The sequence below is a fragment of the Dipodomys merriami genome, unplaced genomic scaffold, assembly GCF_024711535.1.
Source record: "Dipodomys merriami isolate MVZ:Mamm:240054 unplaced genomic scaffold, mDipMer1.0.p SCAF_1, whole genome shotgun sequence".
Lineage (NCBI taxonomy): Eukaryota > Metazoa > Chordata > Mammalia > Rodentia > Heteromyidae > Dipodomys > Dipodomys merriami.
In genome coordinates this window covers 88,558,887-88,573,763 of record NW_027202270.1, presented here as the reverse complement: position 1 = coordinate 88,573,763, position 14,877 = coordinate 88,558,887, and the positions used below count along the sequence as shown (strand labels likewise).

Sequence of the window (14,877 nt, the reverse complement as noted above, 5' to 3'; positions counted from 1 at the left end):
ATATGCTAATGAAATTAATTAATACAAAAATGGGAAATGGAGGTGTGGCTCAAGTGGTTGAGTTCTAGCTTTGAGCAAAAACACAAAATGAGAGCATGTAAACCTGAATACAAGACTTGGTATTGCATAAACACAAAAGTGCGAAATGTTTCCTTCTATCCTATTATAGGAACCTTTAATGTAAGATCTATCCCTTAGCAAGTTGTAAGTGCACATCTTGTTAACTAGAGATATGTGTACACTAAGCTTGTAGGATAACAAAAATCTTTCTCCCCTTTGACTAATACTTCCCTATTTTATCCTTCCCTAACAAGGCAGCTGCCATTTTATTTTGTCTGTCTTTCTTTCTTTCTTCCTTCCTTCCTTCCTTCCTTCCTTCCTTCCTTCCTTCCTTCCTTCTTTCTTTCTTTCTTTCTTTCTTTCTTTCTTTCTTTCTTTCTTCCTTCCTTCCTTCCTTCCTTCCTTTCTTTCTTCCTTCCTTCCTTCCTTCCTTCCTTCCTTCCTTCCTTCCTTCCTTCCTTCCTTCCTTTCTTTCTTTCTTTCTTTCTTTCTTTCTTTCTTTCTTTCTTTCTTTCTTTCTTTCTTTCTTTCTTTCTTTTGTTTTGGGTTATGGGGCTTGAACTCAGGGCCTGGGGGCTATCCCTGTTTTGCTCAAGGCTAGCACTCTACCACTTTGAACCACAGAGCCATTTCTGGGTTTCTAGGGGTTAATTGGTGATTAGAGTCTCACAGACTTTGCTGCCCAGGCTGGCTTTGAACTGCAATCTTCAGATCTCAGCCTCCTGAGTTGCTAGGATTATAGGTGTGTGTCACTGGCAGCCAGCTATATTTTCTTATATGTGGTATTTATTCTGTTTCTTCCTTATTTCACTCAACATAATGTCTTTGAAATCGACTTACTTTTTAAGATTGAATAATTTTTTTTGGGGGGGGTCTGGTCGTGGGGCCTGAACTCTGGGCCTGGGTGCTGTCCCTCAGCTCTTCAGCTCAAGGCTAGCGCTCTACCACTTGAGCCACAGGGCCACTTCCAGCTTTTTTCTCTTTGCTTATGTGGTGCTGAAGAATCGAACCCAGGGCCTCAGGCATGCAAGGCAAGCGCTCTACCACTGAGCCACCTTCCCAGCCCAAGATTGAATAATATTTTATTGTTTGGTTTGTGTGTTTGTTTGTGTGTGCGTGCGCGTGTACGTGCTCATGTGTGTGTATGCACACAGATAGTAGGCCTTGAACTCAGGACCTCATGTTCTCACTTGGCTTTTCTGCTTAAGACTGGCACTAAAATATTTGATCATTAAAATATTTGATCACCAACATCTCTACTTCTGTCTTTTGGTTGGCTGTTTGGAGAGGTATGAATCTCTCAGATTTATCTGCTCCAGCTAGCTTTGAATTGTGATCCTCTGATCTGACCTCCTTAGCTAGAATACACGTATGAACTACTAGTGCCTGGCCCATTATATGTTGATACCACATTAAAAATATCCATTTAGGTATTGGCACATCTTTGGGTTGCTTTCATGTCTTAGCTATTGTGAACACTGCTCCAATAAAACAAAGAAATGTAGATAAGACAACTCTTTGAGATTGTGATTTAATTCCTTTGGAATCCTTGAATTGGGATTACTAATAGTTTTTCATAGTGGCTGCTTCAGATTCCTTTCCCACCAGCAGGGTACAAGTGCTCCCCTTTCTCCAACACTGCCAATACTTACTTGTCATCTTCTGCTTTGATAGTAGCTTTCCTAACAGCTATGGGATGAAATCTCCTTGTGGTCTGATCTGAATTTCTCTAATGAAATGTTTACTCTTCTGTGTGTGTGTTGCTGGGGACCAAACTCAGGCCTTTGTGAGCTAGGTAAACTCTCTGCCATTTGAACTATGCCCTCAGCCCCAAATTCACCCTTTGAGAGCACATGACTCAGTAATTTTTAGTATATTCACAACAAAATCACAACTATTCATTTCCAGATTTCATTACCCTCAAGAGAAACTGGGCACCTACTAGCAGTAACTCTTTTCCTCCCCTAGCTCCTGGTTATTACCGAACTACTAATCCAGTCTTTGTCTCTGGAATTGTCAACCTAGTCTCTCAGGCAAATGAATTCATATGATACTTGGTCTTCCCTGTCTTATTTCATGTGGTATCATGTGATTTTTTTTTCACTTAGTACAGTGTTGTTGAGGCTTGTCAGAACCAGGAACAGGTACCTAAATATAAGCACAACTCTAGGTTTTAACTGACTAGGACCCTATCAGTTACATAAATTTAAATTTATGTTCTTTTATCTCCCCTCTCTCATTTGAAAAATTAGGGAATTCAAGGATGTCCTTCCTCATAGCTCTGAGACAAGATAGATTAGGGAAAATGGGCATTTTATTAAAGGGCAGCCATGGGGAAATTCAGAAATAAACACTATTTAATGAGTAATTCTATTAGAAACATAGGAGAGCTCTCTGCTTTAACCCTTACACTCCTCCATAAGCTTCAGTATTAATACAAGGGAAAGGAAAAGAATATGAGCAGTTTTCTCCATCTGACCTTGTCTGCTGGCCCCAAACAATTAGTGTGTTCTGACAATTAAGCAAGACATAAAGAAAGGCATGTGTCCTGGAAAAGCATAGACATGGAAAAAATGACTCCTCCTGGCACAAAGTTTTTATCTCAAGGGAGGACATTCATGAACTTTCAAAGAAAGGATGCTCAAACATAATGATCAAAGTTCAAAGAGTAAGTTAGTTTTAGAGACCTTGAGCCCAAGTAATAAAAGTGTAACATCAAGAGTGATTAAATGTGGGGCTGGGAAGGTGGCTCAGTGGTAGAGAGCTTGCCTTGCATGCATGAGGCCCTGGGTTAAATTCCTCAGCACCACATAAGCAGAAAAAGCTGGAAGTGGTACTGTGGCTCAAGTGGTAGAGCACTAGCCTTGAGCTGAAGAGCTGAGGGACAGGGCCCAGGCCCAGAGTTCAGGCCCCACGACCCGCAAAAAAAAAAAAAAAAGAGTGATTAAATGTGAGAAGTGTGAGAACAAAGAGAAACATCTATCCTAGAATAACTTTAAGTCAAACCCTGCCTTTTATCATATATATTCCTGATGTCCAAGAGCTCAGTGAGTCTCCCTCTGAGCCCCCTCAGTATCTGTTAGGAGCATGCCTCTGCCCTTTGGCTTGCCTACTTGCTTGCTTACTCAATAAAGTTCTGCCAAATTTTCTTACTATTGTGACTTGTCCTGAAATTCTTATTCTGTGTTCAAAGTTAAGGACCAGGGACCCTAAGTGGAGGGCCTCAATTTCTAGAGGGAAACTTCACAAACTCTCATCTGGTGCTGGTGACAATTCCAGGAAAATTCTTCTCCTTATCATACTGATCAGGAGAGTCAAGGGACATTTGGGTCAACAAGAAACATAGCTCTGGGGACTAATACAAGCATATCAAGAAATGAGCAGGCCAAAGGCCACCCTTGTGCCCAAAGTCATGCTTTAGCCACACTTCTGAAGCCCATGCTCCTGGACTTTGTTATAAAATTTATCCTTCCCCAACACTAGTATGTCCTACAAGTAGTCAGGACTATGAGGACTGGAATTAATAGCTCCAATCCTCATTTTGCCTGGCAAAATTAGCAAACTTTTATTTCCCTTTCTCCAAGGCTCTGATCGCATTATTTGTAAATTGGTATTGAGTTTCTAGTATCACATCCAATGTATCACACCTAATTACATTTTTAAAATAATTTTATTGTAAAGATAATGTACAGAGGGAATGGAAAAGAAGTAGATACATTTAAACAACTCAAAATTTATACAATGTATATATGTTAAAACAGCACACATCACTCCATCAATATATACATTTATTTTTGTTTATTTATTTTTGCACTAGTACTGGGACTTGAACTCAGGGCCTCTCACTCTTGCTCAGATTTTATTTTGCTCAAGGCTGACATTCTACCACTTGAACCACACCTCTACTTTTGTTGTTGTTGTTTTTGGTGCCAGTTTTGTGTCTTGAACTCAGGGTTTGGGCATGGTCCCTGAGCTTTTTTGCTCAAGTCTAGTCTAGTGCTCTGCTGCTTGAGCCACAGATAACAATTCCATGGACTTTCCTGCCCAGATTGGTTTTGAACCACAATCTCAACCTCTTGAGTAGCTAGGATTACAGGTGTGAGCCATTAGCACCTGGCTTATTTCCAGCTTTTTCTGATTAATTGAAGATAAGAACCTCACAAACTTCTAATTAGGCTGGCTTCCAACTTTGATCCTCAGATATCAGCCTCTTAAATAGCTAGATTAGAATCATGAGGTACTGGCACCTAGCCAATTATTTTTATTAGTATACATTAATTGTACAAAGGAAATTTCATTGTGACATCTCCATACAAGTACACAATGTATTCTGATAAAACTCACTGACCCTGTATCACTCTTACTCTTCTCCCCTCTTAAAACAATTTCAATAGATTTCATTGTTCCAGGTTCCCCCACTCTGTGTTTCTTTTATATGCTAGTATATAACCACATAATGCTAGGATATAACCACATAATCTCAGAGCTTTACACTTTCACTCAGCTATTTTTGCTCATGGCTATAGCTCTACCACTTGACCCATACTTGCAGAACAACTTTTTGCTGATTTTTTTTTTCTGTGAGAGCTTTGTTTGAACCTTGATCCTCAGATTTTAGCCATCTGAGTAGCTAAGGATTACAGATAGACAGATAGACAGATACCTGTCCAGTTTATCATTGTTTTATTTCATACATGTAAACAAATGTCTTTGATTATATTGATCCTTGTTCATCCTCTCCATTAGTCCTCCCCTGCCTCTTTTCTTTCTTTCTTTTTAATTTTTGTCAGTTGTGGGGACTGAACTCTGAGCCTGGGCGCTGTTCCTCAGCTCTTCAGCTCAAGGCTAGTGCTCTGCCACTTGAGCCACAACGCCACTTCTGCCTTTTTCTGTTTGTGTGGTGCTGAGGAATTGAACCCAGGGCCTCATGCATGCAAGGAAAGCACTCTACCACTGAGCCACCTTCACAGCCTTCCTCCCCTAAAATGTATCCCAGTCTATTTTGATTTTCTGTCATTTGTTTTTAGTGTGTTTTTATTGTACCAAAGGATTTTATCATAGTACTTCACATGTGCATATACTATGTACAATTTTAAAGCAATAGCTTTAAAATACATTTACATGAAAAAAGATCAAAAACATTTTAAAGCCTGGATGCTGGGTATTGTCCTACTGTAGAGTCTCATCATGTAAAAATTGTATCTGTAGTTGAACTAAGGTATTAGGGCTATGCTGAAGATGTGTAATGATGGAATGATGGGACCCAGGGAATCTCAGTGGGAGGGCATCTCATATCCCAATTCATCCTTCCAATGAGGACAGGCTTTGGAAGAGTTTCACTGGGTTTTGAAAATGCTCAGTGTATTAAGGTTAAATAGCCAATACCAAAAGGTGGGCCCCAGTTCCAGGTAAAACACATGACCTCTAACTACTAAGAATGAGGAGGAGAAGACCATGGAAGGAACTGATACATCTCCGACTTGTTTTTCACTAGAACTTGTAAGCATGGTGTAGTACTGGGGTTTGAATTCAGGGCTCACACTTGGTTGGCTTGTTTGTTCACTCCTTTAAGTCCTCTCTCACTTTAGCCACAACTCCAGGCTGGCTTTTTGCTGGTTAATTGGAGATGGATCTTGTGGTCTTTTCTGCTCATGCTGGCTTCAAATTACAACCCTCCATATTTCAGCCTCCTGAGTAGCCAGGCTTACAGATGTGAGCCTCCAGCACCCAGCTGACATATTTTTAAAATAGATTTTTACTAAATTTCATTCTAATGAAGACATTTCTTAGGGCGTGTTTCATTTCCTTATTTCGAAGACTATATATCAAAGGATTAAAGAGAGGAGTCAGTACTGAATAAACAAGTGTCAGGACCTTTTGCATCAATGTTGGGATTCCATATGTAGGACTAACATACATTACCATGACTGTGCCATAGAAAAGAGACACCACAACTAAATGAGAACCACAGGTTGCGAAGGCCTTTTGCCGGCCAGCTGCAGAAGGAACCTTAAAAACAGCTCTAAGCAACAGAATATAGGACCGAAGAATGTACATAACAGTGCAAAAGAGGACAAGAGAACTCTGAGCATAAAAAATAGTTTCAGTAATGGGAGCTGGGGCACAGGATAGAGACATCAATGGGTCCATGTCACACAGGAAGTGATCAATGATATTAGAGCCACAGAAGGGGAGTTGGGAGATGAAGAAAATGGGAATTGGGTATCCAAGGAATCCAGTGAGCCAACACAAAGACACCAGAATGCCACAGAACCTCCCAGTCATGGTAGTAGGGTAATGCAGGGGGTGGCAGATGGCCAGGTACCGATCATAGGCCATGAGTGCTAGGAAGAGACATTCAGTTGTGCCCAGTGAAAAGAAGAGGTAGAACTGGAGGAAACATCCGGAAAAAGAAATGGCCTTGGTTGTGGAGAGAATGTTGGCTAGCATGTTGGGAACAGTGGAGGAAACATACCAGATCTCAAGGAAGGCAAAGTTTCCCAGCAGAAAGTACATGGGAGTGTGGAGTCGTCGGTCACATACTACTGCACAGATGATGGCTCCATTTCCCACCAAAGTTAAGACATAAACCACCAAGAACAACGAGAAGAGGAAAATTTGGGTCTTCCAGCAACCAGGGATCCCCAGGAGGATAAACTCGGTTACAATGTGTGTTGCTGATCTATTCATGGGGCCTAGGTCTATAAAGAACAGAAACATAATTTTATCTTAAATCTCTCTGCTTTTAACATATCTCAAGGATTTTGTTGAGAAGGTAACTTGAGCCATACAGAAAAAAATACATATTCTGAAAACAGATAAAGATGAACTCTACCATGTTTTGATTTGATTGTATCTCAGTAATTTACTTTTGCCAGAATCCTATGAAACTGGAATTTTCTATGCTAGTGGAACAACTAGACTATTTCTTTTTATTACCACTTTGATTTGTAAGACTTTTTTCAGCTTTTAATATTTTTCTAGTACTCTTATGAGTATTCATAAGTTCATGCACAAACCATTTGTTTTTTATCTTTTTATTGTTGGTTGTGGGGCTTGGACTCAGGGCTTGGGTGCTGTCTCTTACCAGTTTCATTCAAGGATAGGGCTCTACCACTTAAGCCACAGCTCCACTTGTGGTTTTCTGGTGGTTAAATGGAGATAAGAGTCTTATGGACTTTTCTGCCTGAGGATAGCTTTGAACTGTGATCCTTATTGCTCAGCATCTTAGGTAGCTAGGATTATACATGTGAGCCACGGTACCTGGCTCTCTTTTCTTTTCTTTCCTTTTCCTCTCTCTCTCTCTCTCTCTCTCTCTCTCTCTCTCTCTCTCTCTCTCTCTCTCTCTCTTTCTCTCTGTTTCTTTTGTGTGTGTGCTGGTACTGGGGCTTGAACTCAGGATCTAGGAGCTGTCACCTCGCATTTTTGCTTAAGACTGGTGTTCTACCACTTGCCACAGCTCCCGTTCCTGGTTTTTGGTAGCTAATTGTAGAATAAGAGTCTCATGGACTTTTCTGCCCAAGCTGACTTCTTTGAACTGCAATATTTGAATCTTAGCCTTTTGAGTACCTAGGATTACAGTTGTGGCCACTAGTACTAGTCTTATCTGCTTTCTTTATTCAGCCCAATAAAAAATACATATTTCAAAAATGGCTGGTTACCTGCTTTCACCATATTTGATGTTGGTATAATTTGTGGAGGGGAAGGGAAAAAAACAAATTGTTTCAATAGGGATTCAGGTGGATCCATTGCAACAATGAGATGTACAAGCCGTTATGTCGAAAATGACTTTACAACTTTGGTGTGTGTGGGGGAGGAATGGGTGGAGGGGTGGGGGGGGGAGGATGGGAAGGGATGGGAAGGGGAAACAAAGGAGGAGGCTACAATGCTTGATAAGAAATGTACTTATTATCTTGCCCATGTAATTGTAACCCCTCTGTATGGATTTTCACAATAAAAATATGTAAAATAAAAAAAATGGCTAGTTAGAGGTTGAGTTAAACCTTTGGCAATAGAACAAATTCAACTTACTGCCACATGGAGGTAAAATTCAAAACAGGACAATGGTCAAGGATCAAGTTGTCTTTAATATTTCTTTAAGGATTTTCCTTTTTTCTTGGTCCAAGACTGGGACTCAAACTTGGTACCTGACATTTTCTCTCATTGGCTAGTGCTCTACTAACTGAGCCATGCCTCCAACTCCAGATTGAGCTCAGGGTTTCATGATCTATTTGTCTTTTTTGTTCAAGGCTGGCATTTTACCAGTTGAGCTATACCTCCACCTCCATTTTTTTGCTGCATAATTGAAGATAAGAGTCCCACAGACTTTCCTGCTTGGGTAGATTTTGAACTAGGATCTTCAGGTCTCAGCTTCCTGAGTAACTAAAATTATAGGCATGAACCATCAATGCCCAGTTTAGGATTCTTTTTGTGCCAGTCCTGGGCCCTGGGCATTGCCTCTGTAATGATTTTGCTCAAGTCTAGTGCTCTGCCTTGAGTCATGGTTCCACTTGTTTTCTGGTGGTTAATTGGAGATAATGAGTCTCATGGACTTTGTGTCTGGGCTGGCCCAGAACCATGATCCTCAGATCTGTCTCCTGAGTAGCTAGAATTACTGGTGTGAGCCACCAGTGCCTGGCTCAGTTTAGGATTAAAAAATGTCATTCTAGGCAGTGGAGTGACACATGAAAAACTTTTACCATCAAATATCCTAGCACTAAAGAGTGAGAATATTATTTCTTAAACATCTCTATTTTCAAGTGTTCATTTTCATGCTTTACATACAGTACACAAAACACTATTTTGCTTCTCATATTTAGGTCCTACCTAGATGAAATAAAGAAAATGATGCTTTCGATACAAAGAATTTATTAAGTGAATTTTAGGGATGTTAAAAATAAGGAACTCTGAAATAAAGAGGCGATCCTGAGGTTTGAACCCCCTGAGCCTCATGTTTATTAGACCTGTTCTCTTCTACTTGAGTCAAGCCTCCACTATTCAAATGGGTTTACCTGCAGCATATCTGTTGGAATTAATTTTGTTTATTGAAAGGAAGGAGAAAAAGTTTCCCACAATTTGGATAGAAAAGCAAAAAATTATGTCTTTATGAATTTAGCATTTAATTAAACTATTAATTTTAATAAAAAGATGGCAGTTTGTTTCTGTTTCTTTTTGTGTGTGTTGGTACTCAGGGCTTTGTGCACTTCCTTGGCTTTTTTTTTTTACCAGAAGCTGGACTCTATCACTTGGACCACACCTCTGCTTCTAGCGTTTTACTGGTTAACTGGAGATAAGAGCCCTATAAATTTTTCTGCCCTGGCTGGCTTTGAACAATGATCATCAGATCTTAGACTCCTGAGTAGCTAGAATTACTACACATGAACAACCAGTGCCCAGTTTAAAAAAGTGGTAAATTTCATATTGTGCTTCTTATTAACTTCAGGTCTTTTTCCTGTGTATTGAAATGAATACCACCAGACTTTTTTTTTTTTTTTTTTTTGTCGGTCGTGGGGCTTGAACTCTGGGCCTGGGCGCTGTCCCTCAGCTCTTCAGCTCAAGGCGAGCGCTCTACCACTTGAGCTACAGCGCCACTTCCGGTTTTCTGGTGGTTTACTGGAGATAGGAGTCTCACGGTCTCTCCTGCCCGGGCTGGCTTTGAACCGAGATCCTCAGATCTCAGCCTCCTGAGTAGCTAGGATTACAGGTGTGAACCACCAGTGCCCAGCTTACCACCAGACTTTGTGAGGAATAGAACAAAATTTGAAAAGCAATGAAGAGCACAGAATTTGAACGAAGGGTCAGGTATGATCCTTGGGAATGAAGAGTTGGATTTCAATATCAGGTTCTTCTTCGTGATTTTTAAGGCAGCTACAAATGAGGTTTTGAGCATCTAAACTAATGTTTTCAATCCTAGTACATTTAAATGTGTTTACTATCTTCCTGGATGGTGCTTAAGGGGTGATTCCCAGATGGTTAGTTATGAAGCACAGAGAAATCCCTTCCCTTGCTATAGGGCACAGATGTAAGGTTTATAGATTTAAACCAGGAACTAGAATCATGAGATATCTTTTTGGAGAAAAGAGCATGCTTAATGAGAATGATAGTAAGGGCACTTGCCCTTGCAATCTGGCAGCTTCACACATGTTCCATCTTTTCTATCAACACATCCTGTAAGACACTTTTCAGTAGTAACATTCTGTTTTATGAAGCCTGAGGAGAAAGTATAGATAAATAATGGAATGATTAGAGCAGGGAAGCCAGTAATCAATTTTCAGTGTCTTCATACTATTGGAATAAACTGAGTCACCAAAATTGTATATAGCTGAACACTAATGGCTGACTCTTGTAATCTTAGCCACTCAGGAGGCTGAGATGTGAGGACTGCAATTCAAAGTGGGTCCATGCAGGAAACTCTGTGAGTCTTTTTTTTTGTTTGTTGTGTGTACATGGAGTATCTTTATTTTTTCTTTTTATTGTGAAAATACCATACAGAGGGGTTACAATTACATGGGCAAGGTAATCAGTACATTTGAGTCCTTATCTTGGGGCTCATTTCGCCTAACATCAACTTATCTCACCGTTTCTGCTTGTCTGTGGAAGTCTTATCTCCAATAAACCACCAAAAAGCCAGAAGTGAAGCTGTGGCTCAACTGGTAGAGTGCCAGTCTTTTTTTTTTTTTTTTTTGGTTGTTGGGCTTGAACTCTGGGCATGGATGCTGTCTCTAAGCATTTCTACTCAAGGTGAGCACTCTACCACTTGAGCCACAGCACTACTTCCGGTTTTCTGACTGGTTTATTGGGAATTAGAGTCTCATGGACTTTCCTGCCTGGGCTGGATTTGAACCGTGATCCTCAGATCTCAGCCTCCTGAGTAGCTAGGATTACAGGAGCGAGCCACTGGCACCCGGCTTGAGTACCAGTCTTGGGTGAAAAAGCTCAAGGATGTTGCCTGGGCTCTGAGTTCAAGCCTCAGGTCTGGCACTAAAAAATCACAAAAACAAAGTAAAATCTTCTTTCACACACTCTGACCACCCTAATTTGTATAAAATCCTATACTCTAAAACTTCTTAAACTACTTTCTAGAAACAGGTCAGTAGAGTAGAATATTTACCATTTTATGAAGTAAACACACTTTTCTCATATTATGGGGATACATAAATCATTGTTTGACCTACAGTGTTAGACACCAGCTCTTTAATGTATTGTGAGCAACTAATAAACCTATCAGGCAAAGCACCCCAAGTTTTATAGCTTGATTAAATTATTTTCTTCCTAATACCCTGCACTTAGTATATTGTCTTCCCAAGTAGCCCTGAGAGAAGGAACAGAACAATTTATTACTTCTTGAAAGTAAGATTGTTTTCTGTTCCCAATACTATCACAACCATATGAGTGAAAAAAACAGTAGGATGATCTTTTAAAACTGTTCTCTTAATAGTAATGGCTCAGAGAGGGGTCTGCCTTGCCACCCAATGAATGTGTGTCCTATACTCACATATAAAATGTTCATACTCTACTATTATACTATCTCTAAGTCTCTACAGAAAGAGTATTTAGGTTTGTAAAGTAAAAAGCATTCTGTAGTACAAAAGTGGTTGTACTATGGATCATCAATTCTTTTCTTTTTTATATTTATATTCATTTTTTGCCATATCTGTGCCTTGAACTCTGGGCCTGGGTGCTAACCCTGAGCTCAAGTTTAGCACTCTACCACTTGAGTCACAGCACCACTTCTATCTTTTTCTGTGATTAACTGAAGATAATATCTCCGAATAAAATAGAGTGTTACAGACTGGCTGGCTAAATATAATAGAGTGTTACAGGCTGGCTTTGAACAATGATCCTTAGATCTCAACCTCCTGAGTAGCTAGAATTACAGGCATGAGTCTTTGGTGCTCATCTATATACATTTTTGTTGACTTAGTTCCTGAATTAGGCATTAGTGCCTTATGCCTGCAATCTTAGCTATTCAGGTGGCTGAGATCTGAGAATTATGGTTCAAAACTAGTCTCAGGAGAAAAGCCCTTGACTCCATTTCCATTTAACCAGCAAAAAGACAGACTGGAGGTATGGCTCAAAAGCCAAAATACTAGCTGTGAATGAAAAAGCCACACAAGTGTAAGAAGTACTGAATTCCAGCCTAGCCCTGTTAAAAAAAGAAAGAATGTCATTGTTGGACTGGCTGTTGGTAAAATATGGGCATGTAGAGCTGGAACTCACCTTAGCACCAGCTTTCTTCTCTTCACTGGCTCTGTGAGGGAAACTTCAGGTGAGGGAGTTATGTAAGTCCGTCATTGAACTTTCTTCATACTTAGAGTCTCAGAGGCTTACCTTCCATGAGTTTTTGGAGATATACAGCATGAAATTGATGGTAAGTATATGTTTCCTCTCAGAAATTCCTGCAAAACCCTCAAGTCTCTTCCTAAGTGGTCTCGGTGGAGCACATTCTTTTTCAAACCTTTGGGACTCTCCTAAGATATAGTACATCTTCGTTGCTCTCTTCTGACTCTATTATGTTGTCTAGAGTTAAGAGAAGAGAGGAATCAGGGGAAATCCAAATTCTCAGAGGTTTTTTTTCACCTTTTAGAATTTATTTTTTATTTTTTTATTGTGATTAAGTGATTACATAAATTTCACAAATTTCATAGTATTTAAAAAAAACTTAGTTAAAGTCACAAACACATTCTAACCTTCATGGGGAAAATTGTCTTTATTGTGGTCTATAAAGTTTATGAGTTCTATGAGCTTTGACAACACAGTTATTTCTTCCACATTGGGTGATATGTAAATTTCTTTCCTTTTGCTTAATGTCAGTTGTTTCCTCTTTCCCACTCATTCCCTCTCTCCCATTGCTGTGATTGATGGCTTAGTTCATTTTGATCAATGACCAGAGCAGCTGATGGGTCCTACTGTTGTATGTTTTCCCCTGTTTCCCTCTGTTTCTGTATCTTTCTAGGAGGCTTCTTATTGGAAAGAGATTGCATTCCATTAAGAGATCACCCTTTGGGGGATCTGCAAAATCAGTAGTACCTTTTTCTTTTTCTTTGTTTTTATTTTTGTTTTTGGGTTCGGTCGTGGGGCCTGAACTCTGGGCCTGGGCGCTGTCCCTCAGCTCTTCGGCTGAAGGCTAGCACTTTACCACTTGAGCCACAGCACTACTTCCGGCTTTTTGCTTTTTGCTTATGTGGTGCTGAGGAATCGAACCCAGGGCCTCTGGCATGCAAGGCAAGCGCTCTACCACTGAGCCACCTTCCCAGCCCCGTGTAGTACCTTTTTCTATGGTTCCAATTCCAAAGTTGAAATACATTTGTGAGAAAACCTTCCTTCTCTAGTGTAAATGGAATACAACATGGAGAAATGGAAAACTATCATTTCTTGGTCACCTAAAATTTAATCAATTTGCAATTGCATGGGTGAACCAGGAGGTTGTTCTGTGAAGTGAGTAAGCAGAGCCCAGAAATACAATCACTGCATGATCTCACTTATGTACAATCTATAAAAGTTGATCTCATAAAAGTCATATTGTTAAGGCTACGGAGAGAAAGGGAAGAAGGGAAAAATTGATTAATGTGCACTAACTACAGCAGAAAAAGAGCCTGGATAGGCAATCAAGGCAAAAGCCCCCTCCTATAGCTTTGAGCATTCCTGTACATAGGTCCCTGGTATCACATTAACATGGCCTTGAGCAGTTGTGCTTGCAGTTGTGCAATGGGCATCATGTCATGGCCCCTAAAGACTGGCACAAGAACAATAGGATGATTGGATCTTAGAGGTATGTGTTAGAATGAACATCCATTCAGAAAGTCTAAATGACACATGGAGAGCCTGTGACAGCTATGTGGAGCCTCTGATTTGGGCTGGGCACTGCTATAGCCCACACACTGTCCAATGATCTTTAGGTCATGTAGCTCCTTCTTAGGGACAATTTATATACCAGGCCTTTCCTTGGAACTCCTCTCATCTGGAAAAATATTTTCTTATCTTTCTTTAATAAATATTTTTACTTCTTCCTCTGTGTCTGTGGACTCATACTTGGAGACTATTGAGACAGAGGAACAGATCAATTGTTGTAGTTTTCAGTATCACTAAATTACACTTAGAGAGAGGTAAAAAGTTCTGGTATTGGGCCACTGTATAATTAATAAGAATATATGGTGTATTTTATTTTATTATATATTTGTTTTTGCATCCGGTCGTGGGGCCTGAACTCTGGGCTTGGGCGCTGTCCCTCAGCTCTTCAGTTTAAGGCTAGCATTCTACCACTTGAGCCACAGCGCCACTTCCGGCTTTTTTCTTTTTGCTTATGTGATGCTGAGGAATCGAACCCAGGGCCTCATGCATGCAAAGCAAGCACTCTACCACTGAGCCACCTTCCTAGATCTATGGTGTATTTTAAAAAGCTAGAAAAATATACTTTATATTTTAAAAAGCTAGAAAGAAAATTCTAAAGAAATGAGAAATCTTTGAGGTGATATATTTGCCCTTATTTGAACATTACAAATATCTTCATCTAGTAGAACATCATATAGTAGCCATAACTATGTACACATTTTATGCTTTTTCTGTTATCAGTTAAAATAAATATAAATTAAAAATTAGTGCTATTTAATTATTCTGGAGTCCTTCACTGTAATGACCAGGTGTAAGGAGCTTCTACAGATCAGATAAACTTATGTACAAGACAAAGGGTACAGAAAATGAAAACAGTAGAAATAGAAATGACTGCATAGAGGACATAATAAAAACTTCTTGTCGTTTAAGGATTCAGGTGGACCTGTTGCAACTATGAGAAGTACAAAATGTCATGTCAAAACCAGC

At 39.8% G+C, this 14,877-nt stretch overlaps 1 protein-coding gene across 1 annotated transcript; it reads right to left on the bottom strand.

The window, feature by feature from the left end:
- Positions 1–5,802: 5,802 nt before the first annotated feature.
- On the bottom strand, positions 5,803–10,145 carry LOC138811773 (olfactory receptor 11H4-like). The gene is made up of 2 exons (XM_069999967.1): positions 10,115–10,145; positions 5,803–6,752 (listed from the first exon to the last, which is right to left on the bottom strand). Exons 1-2 carry the CDS (start codon positions 10,143–10,145, stop codon positions 5,803–5,805), a joined length of 981 nt encoding a protein of 326 aa, XP_069856068.1.
- Positions 10,146–14,877: the final 4,732 nt, after the last annotated feature.

What these genes read in the sequence shown, in the direction of transcription:
- LOC138811773 (XM_069999967.1), bottom strand. Translation starts at nt 10,145, where the DNA reads ATGCTCTTTTCTCCAAAAAGATATCTCATGA. An exon ending in TCCAAAAAGATATCTCATGA is followed by an intron (nt 6,753 to 10,114) that starts TTCTAGTTCCTG and finishes TAGACCTAGGCC; the next exon opens with CCATGAATAGATCAGCAACA.